The sequence below is a fragment of the Mustela nivalis genome (genome assembly GCF_964662115.1).
Source record: "Mustela nivalis genome assembly, chromosome: 16".
In the NCBI taxonomy this organism is placed as follows: domain Eukaryota; kingdom Metazoa; phylum Chordata; class Mammalia; order Carnivora; family Mustelidae; genus Mustela; species Mustela nivalis.
Window position 1 is genome coordinate 17,509,605 of NC_139035.1, and position 23,957 is coordinate 17,533,561.

At 46.9% G+C, this 23,957-nt stretch overlaps 1 protein-coding gene across 6 annotated transcripts in view; it reads left to right on the forward strand.

The window, feature by feature from the left end:
- The window catches only part of CACNA1E (calcium voltage-gated channel subunit alpha1 E), a 497,661-nt gene that overhangs the window by 445,363 nt on the left and 28,341 nt on the right, over nt 1–23,957 (forward strand). For all 6 annotated transcript variants that reach the window (XM_082701733.1, XM_082701731.1, XM_082701735.1 and 3 more), the window contains 11 exons: nt 2,172–2,268; nt 4,545–4,705; nt 5,235–5,372; nt 6,452–6,653; nt 7,698–7,862; nt 8,475–8,585; nt 12,291–12,374; nt 13,333–13,458; nt 16,430–16,495; nt 20,426–20,517; nt 21,078–21,243. In XM_082701733.1, coding sequence (XP_082557859.1) covers nt 2,172–2,268; nt 4,545–4,705; nt 5,235–5,372; nt 6,452–6,653; nt 7,698–7,862; nt 8,475–8,585; nt 12,291–12,374; nt 13,333–13,458; nt 16,430–16,495; nt 20,426–20,517; nt 21,078–21,243 — 1,408 coding nt within the window. The remainder of the gene's footprint in view (nt 1–2,171; nt 2,269–4,544; nt 4,706–5,234; nt 5,373–6,451; nt 6,654–7,697; nt 7,863–8,474; nt 8,586–12,290; nt 12,375–13,332; nt 13,459–16,429; nt 16,496–20,425; nt 20,518–21,077; nt 21,244–23,957) is intronic.

Sequence of the window (23,957 nt, forward strand, 5' to 3'; positions counted from 1 at the left end):
CCACTGTGACGTGAAATGCCTTTCCCAACAGAATTTTTGGCCCAGAGCAGACCTAATTCCTCTATCCTGGTTTCTTATAAATTCACTGGAAATAGAGTTTGTTGGAAAACTACTAAGGAAATGGAAGTCAAAGGCTCTATTTAGGAAATGTCACTAGACTGGGCTCCATGAAATCAGGCACAATATGGGGAATGCCATCCGGTGAGAGGCAATTTCACTGGTGCCTGCAAAGGGCCTTTGCCTTTGCAGGTTGGAGAGGTGGGCGTGGAGCAAATGGTGCACTGGGCCCTCCTTTCACAGAGCGTGTGGACTCTACCAAGTGCCAAGGCTGTAAGGGGGATCTCCTGGGCCTGTGCTTGTCCAATTCCCTGTTGCTGTAAGATTTCCTGGCCTCCCTGAAGTTTTCTGACTGTTTCCTTCTGTCTACCCCCAACCCTTTTTTTTTTTTTTTTTTAAACTGCTTTCCGCCTGGATTCTCCATAGGAACGCTCTGGGGTAAATATCATTCTCACTTTTCTTGAAGTCAAGAATACGGGAAGTGGGTTGGAAGAGGGTGCAAGCCCAGTTAGGAGGGAAGGAGGCTGCTCCCTGAGAAAGGACTGAGTTTATGTGAGTGGTAAGTTCTCACTGATATCCTAGAGAACAAAAATTAGGAGTCACCAAGCCTTCTTGGGAAGGGATCATTGGCACTGGTTTGGGTATGTATTTGGTTTGGAAGTTGTGTTTTTTTTAGATCGGTAGATACATGAATGTAATATAGTAAAAGAGTTTATAGAATATACAAAATCTTTCGGTGAAAAGACCTTCTAATGTTACTCTGGGATTATCTATATTCAGAGCTCCAACTGAAGGAAAGTGGCTTATAGGCCATGGCCTACAGCCATTAAGAGGGTCTTTAAATTCCCATTCTGGACAAAGCCAGCATTCCTTGAATGCTATTGAATGTCTTCCTACCTTGCCTTTTGTAGAAGCATAGATGACCTTTTATCTCTCTGTCCAAGGCTGGGTGGTGGGTATGGCAGGAAGAATGGGGTAAAAAGCAGGCCGAGGCCCTCATACTTCCCACCTGATATTCTGGATCACCTTTGCTCAGGCTATTGGTGCAATGGTACTCTGAACCAAGATGGGGAAGGAACCAGAGCCTGGGGTCCCTCTTCTGAGTCTCATTTCCTACCATCTGTGTGTGTCTTTTACAAATTGCAGTTGTTTGAATTGAATGCAACAATCTCGGGATAAGCTGGGTGGGGAGAGAAATGCAGGTTGATTGATTTATCTCATTCCCGAAGAGGAAAAGAGAAACGTATTTTATCTATGAGGAGCAAACATTTCCAAGCAGCTGACTAGGGACGCTCAGGAGCTGAAAGGCAAGGGTCAAGGTGGGCAGGGCCTGCAGTCTGGGCCGTCTCCAACTCTCTGCTCTCTGCAGCCTGTGCTGGGTGTAGAGGGCCTCCAATGGGGAGGGGCTGCAGAAAGAGCAAGGCTCACACAGATAATTGGGGCGGGAGCCAAGGTCCTGGCCAGAAGCCCAGGTGACATGCTTTCTCTGGAAGGGGCAGCTAACACAGCAGGAGCGTCATGTCCCCAGTGCCCTTCCTCACCCTGCTCTCCCCTGAACTAATGAACTCAGCAGGGGTGACAAACCTGCACCAAGGAAAGGGCTAGGTCAAGTCCTCTGATGAGACATGCTTTCGACCAGGGGTTCCTAGTCCCTTCAACAAATATCATTTGTAAGCCTGTTACTGAAGAACACCAGAGCAGGCACCTGGGGATCCAGGGTGGACTGACGTGCCCAGTCACGTTCCCTCGTCGGCTGAACTGCCATTAGCATTCTGCTAGTGTGGTAATAAGCCGCCATGACCCCGGTCGTTGGGGAGAAGAGGTATGCGGTACAAACCGTGCGTGGAGGCCTCTGGGTGTATGGACTCTGGGTGCGTTCCTCTGTGTGAGGACGCATGGGTGTGCATGCGTAGGACTGTGTGCACACTGGGGAGTGAATTAAAAACTTTCCCGGAGCATGTTTTGTGGGGTCGTCCTGAAGGGAGTCCATTCTGACCCCACTTCCGGTCTCTTGCCAAGTGTCTCCCCTTTCACCCTGTTGTTGATGCAGTCATGCAAATGCCACTTTCATTTCTCCCCCTGTCCTCTGACCCCCGGGGGCCTCCCTGCTGCAGAACAAACAAGGGGCGAGACATCAAGACCATCAAATCTCTGAGGGTCCTCCGAGTTCTGAGGCCGTTGAAGACCATCAAGCGCTTGCCCAAGCTCAAGGTAATGTTTCCCGAGGCTCCTTCTCTCGTCTTGTCTTTAGCCATGGTCAGCTTGCTCTTGGAGGATCATTTCTGGGAATATTCCTTTTGCTCCCACAGAGACTGGGGTTCTTTCAAATGCCTGAGTTGAAGGTCTTCGTTTCAAAGAAAAATAACCAGAAGGCCAAGAAATCCAGAAGGGGGTTTGGGTCTCTTGAGTCCAGCCCCAGGTGGTATTTTATATATACTCTGCCTGTGGCATGTCATCCAGAAAGAACCCCGTGTCATTAAGGTGCACTCGGAACACCAAAACAGAAGTGTGGGGGGGGTGTCCCGTGTATTTTGGGCTGCACTTCAGATCATGCCAAGTAAACTGGGATGCTTTTTTCCCTCATAATTCTACACAAGGAAAGGATTTTCTTTCCCTGACCCTTCATATTCTTTTTTAAAAGATTATATTTATTTATTTGACAGAGAGAGATCACAAGTAGGCAGAGAGTCAGGCAGAGAGAGAGGAAGGGAAGCCGGCTGGGGAGCCCAATGCGGGACTCGATCCCAGGACCCTGAGATCATGACCTGAGCCGAAGGCAGGGCTTAACCCACTGAGCCACCCAGGCGCCCGACCCTTCATATTTTTAAGGCACAGACTGGTCAGTTAACTTGCTCAAGAATAGTCATTTTTGGCAGAGGCAGAGAATGGGGAATGGAGTTAACATGAATTGAGGGCTTCCTGTTGCCAGGAAGTTTCCAAGCTGCATTACCTTGGTTCTCCTCTTTTCCAGCCCATGCCCTCCCTGTTCTATCCTCCTGGGGCTCCTTTCTGCCCTCAAGGTGTGCTTTACCATTCAACTCCAGCTTGCTAACATGCTGAACACTTCTTCCCCTGCCCCCAACACACACACTCAAATTGTGATTGCTGGGTTCATGGGGGAAAGTTCTTCCTCCTGCATCCCTGAGTGAGAGCTCACCACCATGAGGGAGGGACCAGGACTCCTGGTTCACAGCCCTGAGGTCTGCTCACTGCTGCCAGGGCCACATGGCCAGCCGAGTGAGCCACAGCACTGGGCTGAGCCTGGTCTCTAGGATATATACACACACACACACACATACACTTCCTTACAACTCTCTTCCTGGTAATAGACCCATCATAGTGCCAGGTCTTGTCCATGTCCATAAATACTCCTTTCTGCTGGGGTCTGGGGCCCTAAGCACTATTGTTAGCTGCAGCCCATGCTTTTGGGGTCTCCTGTCTTTTTTGAGCTTTGTTGGGGTCCTAAGAAAGCTGCAGACAGCATGGTGTGATTAGCTCACAGGATGGAGTGTGCAACCCCACCCTTGGTTAATTCCATTTAATTAGGAAGTGTTGGCTTCTCAGTCTCTCTGCAGCTCCATAACCTGAGGGAAGTGTAGGTGGCTCTGATGATACCATAAGGCTGCGTGCCGCTCACATTCCCTGCAGTGTTGAACTAATTAAACCAGCGACATCCACCCAGCGCTGTGAAGAAGCAAGTGCACGAATGTGGCAAGGGCACAAATGCAGTGCCGCTATGGGGCGAGACTCCAGTGAGCTAAACCTAAAAACCTAGAAAGTAACCTAAAAATGGCTTGAAATGTGTTGAATTCCTGTGTAACCCTTCGGGATTCTGCACAGGGACACCCATGGCCTGTAACGGTCCCTCCTGCCTTTTGAAAAGATAGCTTTCCATCCCCACCCACACCACCTGTTGAATCTTCATCCCCAATACAGCCTGCTTTAAGCTAAGAACATTTACGTGAAGTGTTGAACATGTTTGGAGCAAATGTAGGAATTTATTCAATATATTATTAAATAATAAATGGTAATTTACTGCACTCTCTGATCCATTTAGAAAGGTAAAGAGAAAATAACACATATTCAGTATATAAACCGACTCTAAGAATGTCACCAAATCGATGTCAGGTTAGGGACAAGCCATTTGATCCCTTTCTGCAATACAATTCTGTGCCTCCTCCTAACTGGAGTACACCTGTGGGGAGCCCACAAAGGACTCCCTCTTTGCCTGCTGCCATTTGTTTTCTGCCACTTTGGGTTTGCTTTCAAATTCGGAGCCCGTGTGCCCTTCCAGGTGGTAGGTCCTGGCAGTCATGACCAGCTTGGAATACAGCTCTGAATCCCATGAGTGTCACTTCTTAGTAAGGGGATGTCTCCAGGGCACTTTCTCAGCGGGGCTGGCTGGTGGTGATGTGGCTCTGACTCAGCTCTAGGCAAATGCACAGGCCATTCTGGGGACTTACAGGGCTCTGGGCTTCTCTTTGCAGGCTGTCTTTGACTGTGTGGTAACCTCCTTAAAGAACGTCTTCAACATCCTCATTGTCTACAAGCTCTTCATGTTCATCTTTGCTGTCATTGCGGTTCAGCTCTTCAAGGGAAAATTCTTTTATTGCACAGACAGTTCCAAAGACACAGAGAAGGAGTGCATGTAAGTGCAACCATAATGTTCTGCTCACCTTCTGCGGACGCGTATTCCGGCAATGCCCGCTTGGGCACTCAATAGGTCTTCTCTTTCTCTCTTACCTGTCTCTCTTTTCTTCTTTTAGGAAAAAGGCAAGACGGGAAATTGCTATTCTTTTATTGAGCACCTCTTTTGTGTCAATCATGGCACTTGGCATTTTATACCCAGTTTTTCATTTTAAATCTTTACAATGACCTTTTGATATAGGTTTCATATTCGTGTTCTAGCTGTGGAAGTTGAGGCTCAGAAAGTTTAAATTACTCAAGGTTACACACTGTGCCTAGTAAAAGGATTAGGATTTAATCTTCCATTTCTACTAGGCACCAAATACAACTTTTATTCCACAATCATAGACTGCCTTTGATAAGACTCTGCTTTCTTCCTTGCATTTGTACCCTGATTATTACTCAGCTGCATTATTGAAGTTTGTAGAATTTCCTTACTCTCCCACGAGCTATAGTGAAGAGGCCCTCTTTCATCTGTACTCTGGTTTTAGAGGCAACTATGTAGATCATGAAAAAAACAAGATGGAGGTGAAAGGCCGGGAATGGAAACGCCATGAATTCCACTATGACAACATTATCTGGGCCCTGCTGACCCTCTTCACCGTCTCCACAGGAGAAGGATGGCCTCAGTGAGTGATGGGTTTGCGTTGCCATACTCGTGTGTGAGCTGGGATGGGATACGGGGTTGCCTGGAGAAGCTTATTTAAGATGAACAAGGCTAAGCCTTTGTTATTCTACAAGAAAGTAAGTGGTTATGAGTGGGTGAGACAGGCGGAAGAGAAGAGGAATGGAAAGCCTTAAGGCAAAAATCAAGAAGGAGAATACAAAGAAATATTTGAAATTTTTATTGTTTCAGTCTCTGGAGACATTGTTAGACACATTTCTCCTCCATACTGGCCCTCCACCTGAGGACTGAGGGTTAAGAATGAGCTGGAAGAGGGGCGCCTGGGTGGTTCAGTTTGTTAAGCATCTGACTCTTAATCTCAACTCAGTTCTTGATTTCAGGGTCATGAGTTCAAGTCCCATATTGGGTTCCATGATAGGTATAGAGTCTACTTAAAAAAAAAGAAAAAGAATGAGCTGGAAGAACTCAGAGACACTTTCTGTGATCATACCTCTTATGAAGAAGATAATAATGCAGTTTCTTTTTTCTTTCTTTCCTTTTTTTTTTTTTGAGAAAGAGGGTGTGAGTGGGGTAAGGGAAGGGCAAAGGGAGAAGGAGAGAGAGACTCTCAACCAGGCTCCATGCCCAGCACAAAGCCCAGTGACCCACAATCCTGAGATTATGACCTGAGTTGAAATGAGGAGTCTCGTGCTTAACTGACTGAGCCACCCAGGTGCCCCTAGAAGGCTGCTGATGGCTGATTTAGACTTGGCAATTATTAAGACCTTAGTTTCTGGTGGCAGCATGCTGTTTTGGTAAAATGCCAAATAGACATCCAAGAGTTTCTTGATATTGAATATGACGACCTAAGATAATAATGTAACTTGGTTTCTTAACAATGGATGCTATTGGGACAGGACTTAGCAAGGGCTGTGGATTGGGGCTCAGTGGTTCTTTAACCAGCTTGGTTATGGGCCCTAAAAATTATGGTAGATCCTCAAAGCTAGGGAAGCTACATAAGAAAATATAATAGGGGGCACATCTCCTAACAAGCCACTGCCAAGATTGCCATCCACCATCCATATCTCATCACTGTCCCTACAGAGTCCTACAGCATTCTGTTGACGTGACAGAGGAAGACCGAGGACCAAGCCGCAGCAACCGCATGGAGATGTCCATCTTTTACGTGGTCTACTTCGTGGTCTTCCCTTTCTTCTTTGTCAACATCTTTGTGGCTCTCATCATCATCACCTTCCAGGAGCAAGGGGACAAGATGATGGAGGAGTGCAGCCTGGAGAAGAATGAGGTAAAAACATATGGCCTAGGGCGCCTGAGTGGCTCAGTAGGTTAAGCCTCTGCCTTTGGCTCAGGTCATGATCTCAGGGTCTTGGGATAGAGGCCCGCATCCGGCTCTCTGCTCAGCGGGGAGTCCGTTTCTCCCTCTCTCTGCCTGCCTCTCTGCCTACTTGTGAGCTCTCTCTCTCTCTCTATTTCAAATAAATAAATAAAATCTTAAAAAAAAAAAAAAAAACATAAGGCCTAAAGCATGGCACTCCTGGGGTTCCAGAAAGGATGCTTGGAATCACAGTGGTAGGAAGGAAGACTTTCTTAACTTTATTAAAACTTCATTTAATAAAACTTGATTGAAAATGGCAAGGTGGGAAAAATTAATTATTTAGTCATTAAATAAATATTTTTTGAACATCTGCTCTTTTAAGACGTAAGCATGAGGCACAGAGAGCTGGTAGGATTAAGGTGTAGTCCCTGCCTTTGGGCAGTGAATAGTCTAGAAGTGGCAGTAAAGTATGTGTGCCAAAATTCCAACATTAAGACATTTTCTTATGAGTCTATGTCCCTCTGTGGCTTGTATTTGCTATAAGGATAAGGGATATGGCTTCCTTAGTGCAGCTTTTCTAGGAACAAACATAGTGCTGGCACATTGCAGGGTTCATTATTTTTGTAATGGAATGGTACAGAAACTGTTTGAGACTATGAGACAAGAGCAAATAAAGTGCTATGGGAATGCATGGGGAGACAGTTTTACTTCTGACTGAGGGCATCGGGTAAGGCTTCCTGCCTGCTCGTGTTGGCCGCAGGCTGTGTGACAGACATGACTGATCACCATGAAATCCACATCCCACATGAGAGCCCAGGTCTGTGTACTCATTTAAAACCAGACACCTGCACTTTTGTCCCCCTAATCCCTGCTGCCTTTTTCCCCCTTCGCTTGTCCAGCCCGACCCTGGTTTCCCTGCACTGTCCCGTTCTTCTAGCCACCTCACAGAGAGCCCACTGATGGGCGAGGTTGAGGGAACTTGAGCTTGGGCTAATAGCTGTGACTTTCCTTCAGAGGGCGTGCATCGACTTCGCCATCAGCGCCAAACCTCTCACCCGCTACATGCCACAGAACAGGCATACATTCCAGTACCGTGTCTGGCACTTCGTGGTGTCCCCATCCTTCGAGTACACCATCATGGCCATGATCGCCTTGAACACCGTCGTGCTGATGATGAAGGTGAGTGGGTGGTGGCCGGGAGGTACTCAGCAGACAGGGCCTTGGGGCCCAGTCCCTCCCAGGGCTTGAGGCATGGGGAAGATGCTTGCTTCCTTCCATTCTTCTCCACTTTGGAATCTCTTTCTGATCTTGTCCCGTTCAGCAGCCCCATGAAGGAGTGAGCCCTAGAGTAGTGGCCCAGTAGCACCGGGGCTCTAGGTGCTGATGGCCGTCAGATTCAGACCAGAGTGGGAATGTCTGGAGATCCACACGATCGTGGGGTTCTAAAGGAACGTTCCAAGTGTTGGAAGAGGTGTGATCTTATTTAATAATCAATGGTGATTGGTTCCTGAAAATGTTTCTGTCCTACCCACCTTCATCTCTAGGAAGACTGGCTATGTTTGCTAATAAGTAGCCATTGTAGGGTGTGGTCCATGATTTTCTCCATGTTGCCTTGTTCTGCTCTATGGGCTACATGGCCCTCCTCTCCAGCACGTGTGCCGCGCCTCCTGCACCACACACCAGAGTGGCCCGCAAGGGCAGGGTTGAGAGATGGCCAGCCTCGGTGACACGACATACCCCCCCTCACCTTAAGGGTTTGATTCTTTTTCTCCTTTTTTCTCTTCTTGGCAGTACTACTCTGCTCCCTGTACCTACGAGCTGGCCCTGAAGTACCTGAATATTGCCTTCACCATGGTGTTCTCCCTGGAGTGTGTCCTAAAAGTCATCGCGTTCGGCTTCTTGGTATGGCGCGGCCTGTGCCCCAGCATCACACTTGTCTTCCCTTCCTTCTGGAGGCACTCCCGGCCTTTGTGGGAAGGGGGTGGTTCCTGCTCTTCCAGAAACGGTTCACACACCTGACCTAATTGCGGGCCTGTTTCAACTGCTCAGTAAACTGCCTGAGAGATAAGGATGCGTGAGGGTATTAGGAGAAAGGGGAAAGGAGACCAGATCCCCAGCTCCGTATTCATGCAGCCATTGGCGCTGGCCTTGGCAGGTTCTGTCAGTGGTCGAGGGGTGACAGAATTCTTATGAGAACTGTAATTTATTTGTAGATAAAGAGCAAAACAAAAATTGGACTAATAAGCCTGGAATGTTTATTGACTGGTAAAAGGTGTAAGATTTTATGATTCAGATGGGAACATGTCTGTCCCTCGTACCCTCAAACAGAGCAGATACTAGATTTTACCTAATCATCCTTCTCCCATTAGTTATATGAAGCGCAGTTTCTGCGAACAAAAATAAATGTTTTTTTACTTAAGCTTACAAAGGTTCATGACCATTAAAGTGTGTGTGTGTGTGTGTGTGTGTGTAAGTGTGTGTGTAGAGAGAGAGAGGGAGAAGGAGCGAGAGAGTGAAAGAGAGAGGGAGAGAAAGGTAAATTGGCAGGTAGGTAGGTATGGTGGAATTAGGTTTGCGGAGGGTTGGACCGAGTTTTTCTTTTATGAGTATTTTCCTTCTCTTCAACTATTAATTACAGTCGCTTGCACATTCATGCACTCCTCTCAGCAGTGTTAAGCAAACCTAGCCCTTTGCTTAGGTGTCCTGTAAACACAATAGTTCTCTCTGCCACCCCCCTCCTTGTTTAAGCGTTTACAGTGAGATCAGTGGGATGCGGATAAACCCACTTGACAGCTGTTTCACACTTATTCAGTGTGTGAGCTACCATTTCAAATATGGGGTGTGTGTGTGTGTGGCTTTCCCTGCAAGAAGAGAAACTTTGCTTATTATCCCAATAAGGATTTGTCTGATAGCAGCTTTAGCGGGGCCTCTGGGCTGGGCTTGATAATTGCTGAGTGTTGACTGTGGCGGTTGCTTTTGGTCTCCTAATGGTTCTTTGAAAAGTCATTAACTTGACGGTTTGGGGAGGGGAGTTGAAGGGAACCCATTGCAGGTGGCTGTATTGTTGCTCGCTTGACTCCCCTTTGAGTATTTTGAGACTTGGGGAAATAAAAGAGTAAAAAGAAACTACCTCCAACAAAGATGCCTTTACAACCCAGCCTAGCCCTGAGCAGGGTGAGCAGAGTGAGGGACAGGCTGGTGCCACAACAGGGAAAGGTTTTCTGTGCATCGTGATTACTTACATATGCTGTTGACATTGTCTGTTGACTTAAGTCCCCAACTGTGCGCTAATTATGGTGAACGCTGAATACATACTTACAAGCTTAACCAGACTTGGTCCCAAAGCCTGCCTCCTTCCCACTCTCACCTTCATATTTTCATTCAAGATCTAGAGGCATTTTCACATGATCAAAGACACCACTACTCCCAATTTAGTCTTTATATTGCTATAGTACTCTAGGTTTTCAGAATATCCCAACATATACTATTTTGTTAGATCTTGTCAAATACTCCAAAATACACATGGCAGATGCCATCATTAACATTGTTGACATTGTTAATTTGAATGAGGAACTTGACATTCAGAAAAATTGGGCAGCTTTTTAAAGACGACACAGTAAAAGGCAGTAGAAATGGAAAGTGGAATGGGGATAAAAAAGGAAGAAGGAAGAAGAGGGAGAGAATGAACATGGGTTGCCATATTAAGTACGGAAGTCTTTGTATATTACTCATTTTAGCTTCGTAACAGCTCTACTTAGATAGACGTTATTGGTTTCTTTTCTGGATGGGCTAGGACTCAAGAAGATTCAGTAGTTGACCCAAGCTTACTGAAAGGCAGAGCCAGCATTCAGATCCTGGTCTAATCCCTGACTTGAAACCCACCGTCTGTCCACACTGATCTACTGGTCTACATACACGGTGCTGTTCTAAGCCATATTTTACCATAATCCCCCTTCCACTGGAATCCAGAGCTCCTCTCCTCTGAGACCTAGATTCATGTTCTTTCTACTGTATGGGGGCCCATCCGAGAATTAAGAAGCTTGGCCCACGTTGGGACTAGGAGAGCCCTGAGAACTGAGGAACTCAGAGACTCGGCTTGGTTCTGCTCCTGAGGAAGTAGGTATTCTTCATGGAAAAGTGAGTCTGTGAGGCTGTGTGCCCTGTTTCTCTACACGCCCAGCAGGTGTCCCTGGTTTTGGAGTCATACAAGCCTCTCTAAGCCTTAGTTTTGTCATTCAAAATGAGGATCACAATAGCTGTCTTATGGCCTTAGGTACTTTATTGTACCCAAGGCATCTACACCTGTAGTCCTGAGTAGGTGCTCATAGATAACTTTGTGAGGCGTCTGGGCCGCTCAGTTGGTGATGCGTCTGACTCTTGATTTTGGCTTAGGTCATGATCTCGGGGTCCTGGGATTGAGCCCTCTGTGGGGTTCCATGCCCAGCAGGCAGTCTGCTTGAAATTCTCTCCCTCCCTCTTCCTCTGACCCCACCAGCCCTCCACACCCACGATCTCAAAAAGAAAGAAAAAAAGAAAGCTTTGCTCTCACCACACCCTTTTGCTCTCACTGTTTGCACCTCTCTGCCCACTCTTCTTGCCAACCCTGCCACTGGGTATTTTATGGACGTAGCGTGTTGAGGATATTGATCATGACCTACCCATAGGGTCCCTGAGAGAAACAAACTGAAAGAACTCCAAGGGCCTAGTCCTCATCCGGCACAGACTGTAAAAGTCACTAATGCTCATTGTGACGGTTGCTGGGGATTGGCTTCAGCAGTGCTCTGAGGGGCTTTTATGGGAGGTACTGCCCAAGGACAAGCCAATGTCTTTGGAAACCCAAGTATACTGTTTCTTTTAAGGAATATAGTCCAAGGTCTGTGTTCATCTGAGTGCTGGAGATGGGCGCAGAGCCTACCTACTCTCTCTGTTAAGCAGAGTGTTACATGGTTGGTGGGTTTTCCAGGTCCATTATTTCTCCTCCATCTCCTTCGACCCACTCATTTTATTACTCAAAAGGTGTAACAGAGCCGAGAAAGAAGGGAAGGATGAAGTCTACTCGTTTTATCACCCTGTGGAATCAGGAGAAGATTTTTGGCACATCTTTTGGCCTTTAATGACTTAAGACATCTCTGTGAATTTTATTAATAGTTGAAAGTCAGAAGTGTATGTTTATAGGGTCACATTATATAATATAAACAATTTAAAATTGTAGAAAACCTTAGAGTAATATTGTAAATAACTTTATTGCCTTATAAGTGGTGATGATGATCTTTCTTTCCTTTTTTGGGACTTTATAATGTGCTTGGCCTCAAATCTCTTTCTTACATAGTTTTTTATGTAGCTTTTTAGTGACAGCTTCAAAAACAAGGTCTTCAAGTAGTAAGAAGTCTGCTTCCCAAATGAGAAATTCCCAAATCAGTAAAGAAATAGTGTTTCCAGTTAGAAATAAGAAACTAAAACCAAAATTAGAATGACCTTGTATGTGAATTGGTGAGTTTTAATTCCAAGTGACAACTGATGTAATGAAAGATGTCTTTTCTCCATTCCTTTTTCTTTTCCTCTTTTTTTTTTTTTTCTGGTGCTCCCATGACTGAATTCACACGCCAGAACTATTTCCGAGACACCTGGAATATCTTTGACTTCATCACTGTGATTGGCAGTATCACAGAAATCATTCTGACAGACAGCAAGGTGAGTGGCTCGTACATCCTTGTCTTTAAGCTTGGCCCTGAAGTAGCATAAAAGAATCCTCTATGTATGCTGTCCATTGTTTTAAAAAGATTTATTTGTTTGTTTGTTTGAAAGAGTGAGCTCGAGCAGGGAGAAGGGCAGAGGCAGGGGGAGAAGCAGACTCCCCTCGGAGCAGGGAGCTTGACACAGGGCTTTATCCCAGGACCCTGAGATCGTGACCTGAGCCAAAGGCAGACGTTCAACCGACTAAGGCACCCAGTTACAGTGGGTGTGTGCCCATACTTGCATACAGTCCATTTTTAACTCATCAAACCAAATACATAGCCCTCTAAGAGCTGGGAGTTCATTTCCTCATTCCCGAGCTGCAAACACTGGAGTGGCACTGGGTCTCGTGGGAGGTTTTGTTTCATTGGCTTGACTCAACAGCAGCCACCTAATGGGGTCAGTGCAATAGTACCAGAAGAGGGCTAGTGTGCACAACGTTCTGCTAGATTCTTTGGGAGTGACAAAAGAGGCATAGTATCATTGCCCTCAAAGTTGTTTTATCTGAATTGTTTCCCTAAAACTGTTTCTTCTAAAGACGACTTGAAGAGCTCATTGTCACTCTCATCAGATGTGTGCATGGGCGTCATATGTGCTAGAGGGATTACTCATTTGCCTCGCTGGCTTCCAAGTGCAGTCGGGAGCACTAGAGACCCTTGGAAGACTAGAGAGGCTGCTTTCGTCTGATACACACAGGACACTCTTCTGGGGGTACGAGCCGCACCTTAGCCAGGCGTGGGAAGGCCGGGGAGAGGGCCCTCGCTGGCTCATCATTTGGAAATGGGATTGAAAACAAAAGACAGAATCCATGTCAAATTTTATATCAGAATGAGGGAAAAATATGTAAATACTAGTGCTTAGTGTTTTCTAAATGATCATAATGTCACTAGTTATGAGGTTCCTTTTGGTCCACCAGCTGGTAAACACCAGTGGCTTCAACATGAGCTTTCTGAAGCTCTTCCGAGCCGCCCGCCTCATCAAGCTTCTCCGGCAGGGCTACACCATCCGTATTTTACTCTGGACCTTCGTGCAGTCCTTTAAGGTAAGCGCAGCCGCTCTTCCTCTCTGTCTTTTGGATAGAGCAGCGCCTGGCCCCACACTGTCATCACCCAGGTCCCTTGACCTCCAGGAATGAGTGTTTGTCAGATACTTTCAATGAAGGCAGCAGTTCTCTCTTCCAGTGCAGCTCAGCCAGGCAGCTGGTGCCCAACGGGATAGAATCTCATTCTAGAAAAACACCACCACTTTGTAACTCCCTTGTCTTCTCTTCACGGAGGCTGGGGCTTGTCCGAGGAGGTGTGCTACCTCTCCAGATAGTCCAAAAGGCCCCAAGCAGTCCCATCTTGTCAGGAGCCAGCTTTTGCATTTTCACGTACTTGCCAGTGGCTTGATTTCACATGAACAGTTTTCCAAAGGACTCCTTGGGCGCTGTTTGATTGCAGGATGAGTCATACAGTCCCATCCCTGTCTTTGTCCGTGTGTTTCCTCAACCACCAAATGTGCAGCGTGTTCATGGTCACCTCTGTTTCCTATGGTCTAATAGGATATTTGGGCCAGGCTAATGTGATGAGCTTCTTTGAATGGTCTCATGGGGCCATACAGAGGTGTATTGGTAAGAAATCGAAGTTTAAAAGCTACCTGAGATCGACTTTAATGGCAGAGACTTCCTGCAAAAGAAATTTTCTAAACATATTTCAGTGTCTTTAGGCTTTAGCAGTTATCATGGTTTGTTTTTGGAGTTTCAGGGTCTAAGTGCTATTCAAATGCCCACTATTTTTCCTCTTACTAAAAAAAAAAGGTTCTCAGTGAATGTGTTTTAAAAATAAATTTGATGACATTGATTCAAAGCTGAGAAATCATGAATTTACCCATTGCCACCTCTATTTTAATTATTTATGTATTTTAATTGAACCTGAGAGGGTCAGCCAGTAACTTCGGTGGTTTCTCATCATTTGGAAAAGCGTTCACCGCACACCGTCATTAATGACTTATTCTTCATTGAGGTCCTGCGGGTTTGATAGGTGAGACTAGGTGTCGTAAGGATGTTCAGGCTCCTGCCAACCACGTTTTTATTGTCAAGGTTGTATCCAGAGTCATTGTGTGGTGACCTAACCCCTACAGAGCCCTCACCTCAATGAAAAGAACTTTGCCAAAGTTACATGACAGGGGAGAAATCTAAAACCTTAGTAAGAATTTACCAAGTCTCAGGTGAATTTGGATTTAGAGTCCGATACACAAGGTACTTCTAAAACCTTTTTGCTTGAGATCTTCCAGGCAAGTTACAGTTAGTCTCTCAGGAAATATGTGTCAGCCTGTCACATTATCATGCTCACCAGTTCTCTGTAAAACTGCATACTGTGGAGGGCAAAGAAAAGCACATCAAAAGTTGATAGCAGAGTGGTTGGCTCACTGCAGTGAATATACAACAGTGGAGACGGGGCATCTGCGTCCAGGTGACACTGTGATGGAGAGGGGTTTCCTTTTTGGAACAGTCCCAGGACTTAGTAGAGAAATTGTTGGCTTTACAGAGGCTGCCTCTGTAAACACACAGCAGGGAGCCACAGAGTATAAAGGGCACTGCCATGGCCGACCCAAGCTACCCCCGCCCTCCCACCGGCCGTCAGCATAGCCCCCAGTTCTCCACCACGGAGCCCTACTTCATTCTTCCCCATTTTTCCTTTCCTGAGTTAGAATTTTTAGCATGATAAGAGAGGTGATCAGAATGTACCTGTGATCTTTTTCCAAAAACTGGGATTCGGGAGAGATGAGCTAGGGAGTGGGGACTTGGAATAAGGGCAGGAAGTAAGCAGAAGGTGGGAGAAGGTAGCAGCACCTTGAGCTGTAAGAAACCGATCTCCCTTCTCTCTTCTACCAGCAGACGGAGTCTTCACATGGCCCCTTGAAACACAGACTTTTCTTTTCGGAGACCTTGGGAGTCAGCATTTTACTGGGGAGGGGATTCTCCTAGCAACTCTGAGTTGCATTTTAATTTTATCCTTTTTTTCAAGTTGTAGAAGTCTCCCAAGGCTCTTGATTTAGCTGGCTCCGTTGATAAGCCCTGCCCTTGCAGTCTGAAAGCCTTCAATCGATCTCGTGGGATTCGTGCTGCGCACAGTAGATAAAGTGGAGGCCCCTAGTTGCACCGTCTTCCAGGGAGCTGAGTGGGTGGTAAACGAAAGAGGCGGGATTCCATGTCCGCACTGAGCTCGCTTCAGAATTCTAGAACGCACCCCAGCCCTAAAACCAAATTGCCTTACATCCTCCGCCAGCCAGAGGGCAGTTCCAGTTCCCTACCTTCCATCTCCTTTGCTTGCCCCATTGTCCACCTTACTGAAATGTTATCGTCCCAGAGTGGCAGTCAGCTTGGAGCCTATGGGATTTTGTGCCACGTGGCTTCACGGCAGGGGTTGCAGTGGCTAACCTTTGAAAGGCTTTTTGGAGTTTTGCATAACATGTAATGAAGTGTCAGGAGGTGTTACTGTTTCCAGTGTTTACTGGAAAGAGAGGTCTCAGAAGACGAAGGTGCCTTCTAGGACACGATGAACAACTGAGATTCTCAGCCTGTTCACTTTGCTCCCAGATTCTCCATTATGGGCTTGGCATTGAGTGAAGGATGGGAAGGGGTAATACAGGGATTTGGGAGCTGAAGCTAGGTACTTACTGTGTAGTTTACATCACAATTACTCACATTATTAGTATTCTGCAATGCAGAGTGGGATGCACCCTAAGCCCAGGAGGTTTCCCCAGCTCTCCTGGGAGATCTGGGCCGCCCTTCTGGTTGAGTGAGAATCCTTGGTGGAAGGTAAATGACAGGCTTCTCTTTAGACAATAGCTTACCTGTCAGAGGACATGACCTTCTGCAAAAGTATGGCATTCTGCGAGAGCACAGCCCCCACCACCTCATTTATATCAGCCTCAGGGCAAGAATTGTAGTAGTGCTGGTGACTATAGATTGTGGAGCCTGGGAGCTGTCTGCCTCTGAATTTATGGTCCTGTCTCTGCTTTCCTTCCAGGCCCTCCCCTACGTCTGCCTTTTGATTGCCATGCTTTTCTTCATCTATGCCATCATTGGGATGCAGGTGAGCTCATGTATCAGGAGCCTGGCGGGGGACAGGTATTGCACGGATTGTCACTGGCTTACCGGCCTGAGCATAATAGATTGAAGGCGAGGCTTACCATGCTCCTTGTCTCAGGATCTCCCATTTTTGAGCTAGACCTAGAAGAAAGTCAGGTGGTTGTTCTCTTGTATACAGCAATACAAAATGTGTCTTGAGTTAAGTCTTAAATGGCTGAGATTTATGCCCTACGACTTATGACTGGGAATACTCCCAGAGTTCCTAGTAGCCGGCCTAATCCTAGGGACGCCCAAAGGCCGTGTGCCTGCAGATGCCTATCAAAGGGCCAGGCAGCTTCCTGGACAGTTCTCTCGGGTTACCGCATCCTTTCCAGTTTCAGAGTTGAGAAGTGGATCAAGTTCCCACCGTAGACATTTATTCAGGTCGCCAGAGCCCCACTGAGCAGAAGAGGCCGTAGTTTCTTTCTAAAGTGACTATCATTTGTGGCCGATGGACTCCTGTGAACAGCCAGCAGCTCAATCCCAGGAATGGATCCAGTTAGGCACACAGGGTTTCCTGCCTGTCTAGGGGAGGCGAATTTTCTGACTTGGAGATGCGGAGACTAAACCCCGGTATGGAAATTCAGCCAAGTGGCGGTCTCCTGCAGTCAGCCAGTCTGGCTGCCTTGGGACCGCCAGCAGCTGCCATCTGGGGCCACTGCGCACATCTCCCAGGCTCGCCGTGTCTGCAGCCTTTTTCTAGAACATCTCTGAAATGTCTCTTCTTTTTGCTCCTCTTTCTTGTGGGCACTTCTTAATTTTATCCATCTTCTAACCCCATTCCTGGAGAGATTTTTGTCCTCCAAAAGGAGCAGAATGTCAAATGTCAAAAAGAGTGAGACTTGGTTGAGAAGTAGTGAGTTCTCCTTCAATGAGGATAATTCAGTAAAGATGTCATGACAGCATCAGGGCAATGGAATCCCCTACTGAAGTTGCTGATCGGCTTGATGATGTCTGTTAAGGCCCTTCTAATTCTCAAACAATTGATTCTAGAATTTTAATGTTCTTGAACAGCCAAATAGAAGCGTAATCAATTTTTGCCCATGCTTAAAATAGCTCGTACCTCCTTTTCATCATCAATCATAATAAACTAGAATAACACCATCTCCAGTACTAAACCGTTCTCGATATTGCTGATAATGATGAGAAGACTGTTTACCCTCATTTGAATGCCCGACTATGCCAGACCCCGTCCTAAATGTGTGCTCTTCCGCCCATCCTTCCGCCCTGACCGCAAGCACACACACAATACGTGACTAATGTATTCAGGAGCGATGTGAAAATGTTTATGGGTGGGTTTCATTGACTCCATTGAAGCTTAGCATCGTTAAGTGACTTATAACATGTTCGAGGCCTCAGTAAGTGGGAGAGCCGAGATTTAAATTTAGCTCTGTCTGCCACACAGCCCGTATTCTTACTGTACTACATGTTCTCTCCTCCCACCAACAAGCAAATACAAGTATTTCTTTGACCCTTTAGTGGGATGTGGGCGTTGTTCAGTCATGAAATTGTGGTCTTCACAATAACTGCAGTGTCTAATATTTTATTGCCCTTAGACTTCTTTTCAAAAAATAAGAGCCCCATTTCCATTACACAGGGACACAAATGGCTATCCCACTGTGATTTGCCTTTAGATGGCCGTCTTCCTTCTGGTCCATGATAGAGACCCTACACCAAGCACACGGCTGACACCTAGCTTGTGACTAGAGAAGTGGTATCTGGTATAGTCATAACAAAGCAGAGGGATCCATCCAAACAGAAACATAAAGGCAGGAGACCCATATTGGAAAGATGAATAGGAACAGGATGAATCTATGAGAAGAAAAACCATCATTCTGAACTTTCACATGCATCTTAGAAGGAGAGAGAGCTTTGCAGAGGATCTGAAGATAGAAGGAAGGAGTAACGTGCTGGGTATGGAAAAGAGTCCTGGGGCCACAGATCATTAGAAGGCGAGGCTTTCAGCCTCAGCTCCTCCACTGACCAGCTGTGTAGACTTGGTCAGGAGTTGGATGGACATCTTCTCAGGTCCTTTGATGTGCCTAAGTTTTCTGATTCCAAGTGAAAGTAGATTTAAGCTTATACGTCCATTCAGTTTTCCGGTGGGTCTCGGTGTCCCTTCTTTCTCTTTCAAGCCTTTTGGTGTAAGAAATTTGGTTTGGGACAAGAACTAAGTGAAAGCTAAAAAAATAAAATAAAATAAAACCTTCCTTCACAATAAATATACATTTATATATTTTTGGCTTGAAAACTAGAGTAGATTTAAAATAGCTTCAGTTTGACTGTTAGACACATGCCTCATGCAAAATTCCAGCATGCCCTCCAACTAGTTGTTGACTGGATAAAGTGTTTGAGAAAATCATAATGAGAACAATTAATGATGGCTTCAGGATTGTCATAGGTAGAAAACACACACACACGCGTGCACACGCGCGCGCACACACACACACACACACACACACACTGTAAGTCGTGTGGATGTGATCAATGAAGGGTAAATCGTGGATGTTAGACCGAGAGGGTGAAAAGGAGAGACAGAATGTGAACACAGACAAGGATGTAGGACAGTGTTCTCCTGGAGTGCCTGGAACTAAATTTAAGGGGGACTTTTTCAGTCCTACTATTTCTGTTTGTGGGTCCTGCACCTTCTTATCTTCCTCCTTTCCCTTTTTCCCTGGTGCTGCCTCGCTTGCCACTTCCATTCTCCCTGAGAGACAAGTAGTATTTGGGTTTTGAAAAACAGTGTTGAGAACAAGTTCCCAAAGCAGGTGTCAGTGGGAGTTATTTGAGCAAAATAGCTGGGGGCAGAGATTGTTCCTCAATTGCACATTCTCAAAACTGTTCAGGGAGTGGGGGGGAATGTGTTCTATTTAGCATATATTAGATAAATGGAAGCATGTTATGTATAGGCTGGAAACAGTCTCAAAAGGATGGGAAAGTGACCTGTAAGCCTTCGGTTATGCCAACATTGACTTGTGAGACTAGATCCTGGCACCTGAAACATGGCTGGGGCTGGGTAGTGCGGGTGGAGGGGTGCCCTTCTCATCCGAAGATAGTTAGGCTCTAGGAGTTCAGCATCATTCACTTGTCTATGGACAAATATCTCTGAGCTTTCCCTCTTTTTTTTTTTCACGTGAATTTGCATAATGACCGCATTCCGAGCTCAAAAACTGACAGTAGATTTATAAACTCATTCCGTAGCCAGATCTACACAAATGCATCTTATTTCTCCTTTTCTGAGTATCCGGTTGTCCTGACTTCCTTCAACCTCTTGGTCAGGACTTGGCTTTCTGTGCCTTCATTCTTGTAGACTCTAGATTATAGATGTACTGACCTTCTCAGTTTGACATTCTGGATAGGAACATATCCAAGGAAGATTGAGATGCCTCTCTCTGACCCACACAACTTACAAATATTAGCGCAATATCTGTCCAAGACGTAAATCACATCTTCTGCAAAGACGCATGCTCCCATCATTACTACCAGAGACAGGAAGAGAGGGGTAGTTCCTTCCATGCACTTCTGTGATGGGGTACGTCTTTGACAGACTGCTTGAGTACTCTGGTGACAGGTACCATGGAAATTAAGAGACCAAATTAGGTGTGGGAGGAACTACCTACAGGCAAAGTGACTTCCAAAAGATCTTGCCTTCTGTGGCCCTGGATCCCCTTTGCTGCAGTGGAGAACATAATTACTTCTTTACAGCAGGCCAGGAGCATGGGGTCCACCAGCCTGTCTGGGTCTAATCCTGTCTGCGTCAGGGTTAGGCCATTGAGAAGGGCCATGTGTATGCGTTGCCAACTCTAGTAGAGGCAGGTGCGGCTAATATTCATGTGGAGGGCACATGACACAGCCGGTAATGCTCTTTTTTTGTTGTTGCTGTTTTCTTTTCAAGGTGTTTGGAAACATAAAATTAGATGAGGAGAGTCACATCAACCGACACAACAACTTCCGGAGTTTCTTTGGGTCCCTCATGTTACTCTTCAGGTATCTGGATGCGTAGCTGTTGTAGCAGGAGCTCTCTTGTCGAGGGAGACAGAGTTAGTCTGCCTTTTCCTCCTATTTGTCTCTTTATTCTGCTTGCTCTGCTCCTATGAGGACATACAGTAGAGGCAGAGGTGGGGAGGGGCACTGGCTCTAAAAACCGGCTCCAATGACAGCAGGAAGTCTCGGCAGCGTCTCTGACTCAGTCGATAATCTGTAGACTGCAGGCTCAGAACACTGAGTGGGGAAGGGGAGGACAGTTTCCTCCAGATCGAATTCCATGTAAGGGCTGAAACCCTGGATGGCCAGGTTTGTGTGGGGTCTTCGTCCCACCACTGTCTCAACCGCTGTCAGCAGACACTTCTGAAAAAACAGAGAAGTAGTGGGTGGGACGGCAGAGCCCAGGAGAGACCTCCTTGGCATGTTCCATCTCCACATGGAGAGTACGAGACGGGGGAACCATACCGGGAAGAGGAAGGGGTGGGTGGGTCGGGAAGGAGGGCCAAAGAGAAGATGAGACACGCGGACCAGCTACCACTAACCATGATGTCTTTGGGGCTCAGGAGTGCCACAGGTGAGGCCTGGCAGGAGATAATGCTGTCGTGCCTCGGGGAGAAAGGCTGCGAGCCAGACACCACCGCGCCTTCGGGGCAGAACGAGAATGAGCGCTGTGGCACAGATCTGGCCTACGTTTACTTTGTCTCCTTCATCTTCTTCTGCTCCTTCTTGGTGAGTAAACCTGCACTCTTGGCTTGAGATGCGGCAGGCCGTCCCTTCGCCTCCCCTCTCCCACCTCATCCCACCCCCCAAGGAACTCTTGAAGGCCAGGACGCCTAGTGGACTCCCCAGTGAGTGACTTCCCATGGCTGCCACCAAGCAGATTTTGTTGCCTCTAAGGAAGGATGGCTGTGAAAAAGAATGATGAGCGGAATGGAGTTTAGGGAATAGAGTACTGAGTTTCATGTTGGCTCTGTTGTGACCCAGAGTACATCTCTCTTCTCTGTACCTCTGTATTTTATCTTACCAGTAGAGCTAAGCATATCTTAGCTCTCTTTTGTAGCCTTTCAAACTGTCGCGAAAAGGTACCTTGGAAATATGAAGTGATAGGATTAATAGGAGTAGAGTGGTGACTGAATACAGTGTCACAGATGCGGTCTCTTGACTTATGTCATTATGTTTGATGACAGTTGGCCGGCTGACAGACGTGAAAGGATCGCTTTGGGCATTAGTAAATATTGAGTGACATATGTGGAACACGCCCACTTATAAAATGGTGAGAAGCCCTAGGTGCCTTCTTAATCTGTTCTTTGGGAGAAACCGTGAGTCAGCACCCGGACTCCCAAAATCTCTATGCTGCGTAACCCTAGATGGGGTCCTGCCAGATCCATTAAAGGGTCAGTCTGGTGTTTCTAGCCGCCCTGACATCCCTCGGCTTCGCTTCACTGGTCGTGTCGCCGGCTGAACAGAATCCAAAACTAGGGGCGCCTGGGTGGCTCAGTTAGTTGAGCATCTGCCTTAGGCTCAGGTCATGGTCCCAGGTCCTGGGATTCAGGGAGTCGGGCTCCCTGCACGGCGGGCAGCCTGCTTCTACCTCTGACTGCCCCTCTGCCTACTTGTGCTCTCTCTCTGAGTCAAATAAATAAATAAAAATCTAAAAAAAAAAAAAAAATCTGAAACTAAAGCAGGGCCCCTGAGAGGTGGTTAACCGCACAGCCTTGTGTCAGCAGATGAATTAGGTCCCGTCCAGGCATTTCTGCCTCTCTGAGGTGACCGCGAGGGATTTGCCGTGTGTCCAGCTGGCTGGTGTGGAGAAGCTCTCTGGTGTGGCTTCTGAGGGTAGTGGGTGGGCTCACCTAGCAGGCAGCGAGCTTGCTGGAGGCTCAGGTCGCCTGCGCTGTGTGGTCTTGGCTTGGCTGCTGTCCTAGCATGGTCAGTCATTTTCCCTGTTGTAGCTTCTGTAAATGGGAGGGAAAAGGACTTGATCATAAGGGTATTACGTGCATGGTGAGCGGGTACATGTGTTTTTAATACATTCCCTTCTTGTGGGTGTGAAAGGTTTTTCAATGAAAAGAAGAAAAGAACACAGAACAGTATCTTAGAGGTATGGGGGTGAGGCTGTGAGTGGGTTTCAGTCTCTCTGTCAATCTGAGGCAAAGGGAGGAAGGCCCACAAGCCTTTTGTTGATGGGGCTGTTGTCGGGTGACACAGAGGACCATCGAGAAGGGCATGTGGACATTTCGGTTTTGTCCTCCATGATGTAAGTGTTTAATGATACATATTTAAAAAGAAACCGAAGATATAACTGGAAAATTCATTAGAGACTAGGAAGGTACTTTGAGAATTTGGAGATGGAGGGTGCTGCATAATTCACATTCTTGTTATTTTTAAAGAGGCTATATTCAGCCTGAGCTGATCTGCTTTCGAATCTCAGCCCGACCGGAGATTGACTTTGTGACCTTGGGCAAGTCACACAGTTTCTTCACTCAAACCAGCCGCTCCAGCAAGATTTACTGGTACACCGTGATGTGCCAGGCCGTGTGCCTGGAGCTGAGAGTATACGACGTGTCAAGGAAGCACTTGGGTCCTCGAAGGGCCGTGGGTAATTAAGTCTGCCTCACGAGGTTAGAGCAGCGTTAAAACAAATAATAGGTTTGAGTGTGCACACCCCACTCTGAAAGACTATATGAACGTAAAACAATGATTTTGTTCGTGTTAGTAATAAGTACTGTGAAGGGAGTGTAAAACACATGTGTGGCTATGTGGAAACCCCTTCGTAACCCAGGCAATGATGGAACATGTTCACTGTGTCTCCCATGTCAGTGACAGAAAGAAAGGCCAGGCCCATGCTGGGCTTAGGTTCAGCCGCACGGAACAGAACTCCCCAGACATCAGCGGCTTAACCAGGAGACGTTTATTTCCCTCACACACCGGTGAGGTCTGCGGGAAGACAGTACAGGTGTGTTAGGGTGGCTCCACAGAGTGTTGAGGACCCCACCTCCAGGAGCCAGACCTCCAGGCACCCACGTCTATCCCAGGCAGCAGGGTGGAGGCGGTCAGGCAGGGACGAGAGGGATTGTTAGGGTGCAGGTGGCCAGTCTCTCCATAAAGACTCATGGAGAGGACTCCAGCCACATCCTGTCTACAGACTTTGTTCGTTCGTTCGTTCTTTCTTTCTTTCTTTCTTTCTTTCTTTCTTTCTTTCTTTCTTTTTTTAAGAGATTTTTATTTATTTGAGAGAGAATGAGAGAAAGCATGAGAGTGGGGTGAGGGGCAGAGGGAGAAGCAGACTCCCTGCTGAGCAGGGAGCCCGATGAGGACTTGATCCTGGGCCTCTGGGATCATGACCTGAGCCAGGCAGACACCCAACCGACTGAGCCACCCAGGCACCCGACTTTCTCCTTACCTCATAGGCCGCCTGCTTCTCTGGCACCTCCATCCACCTG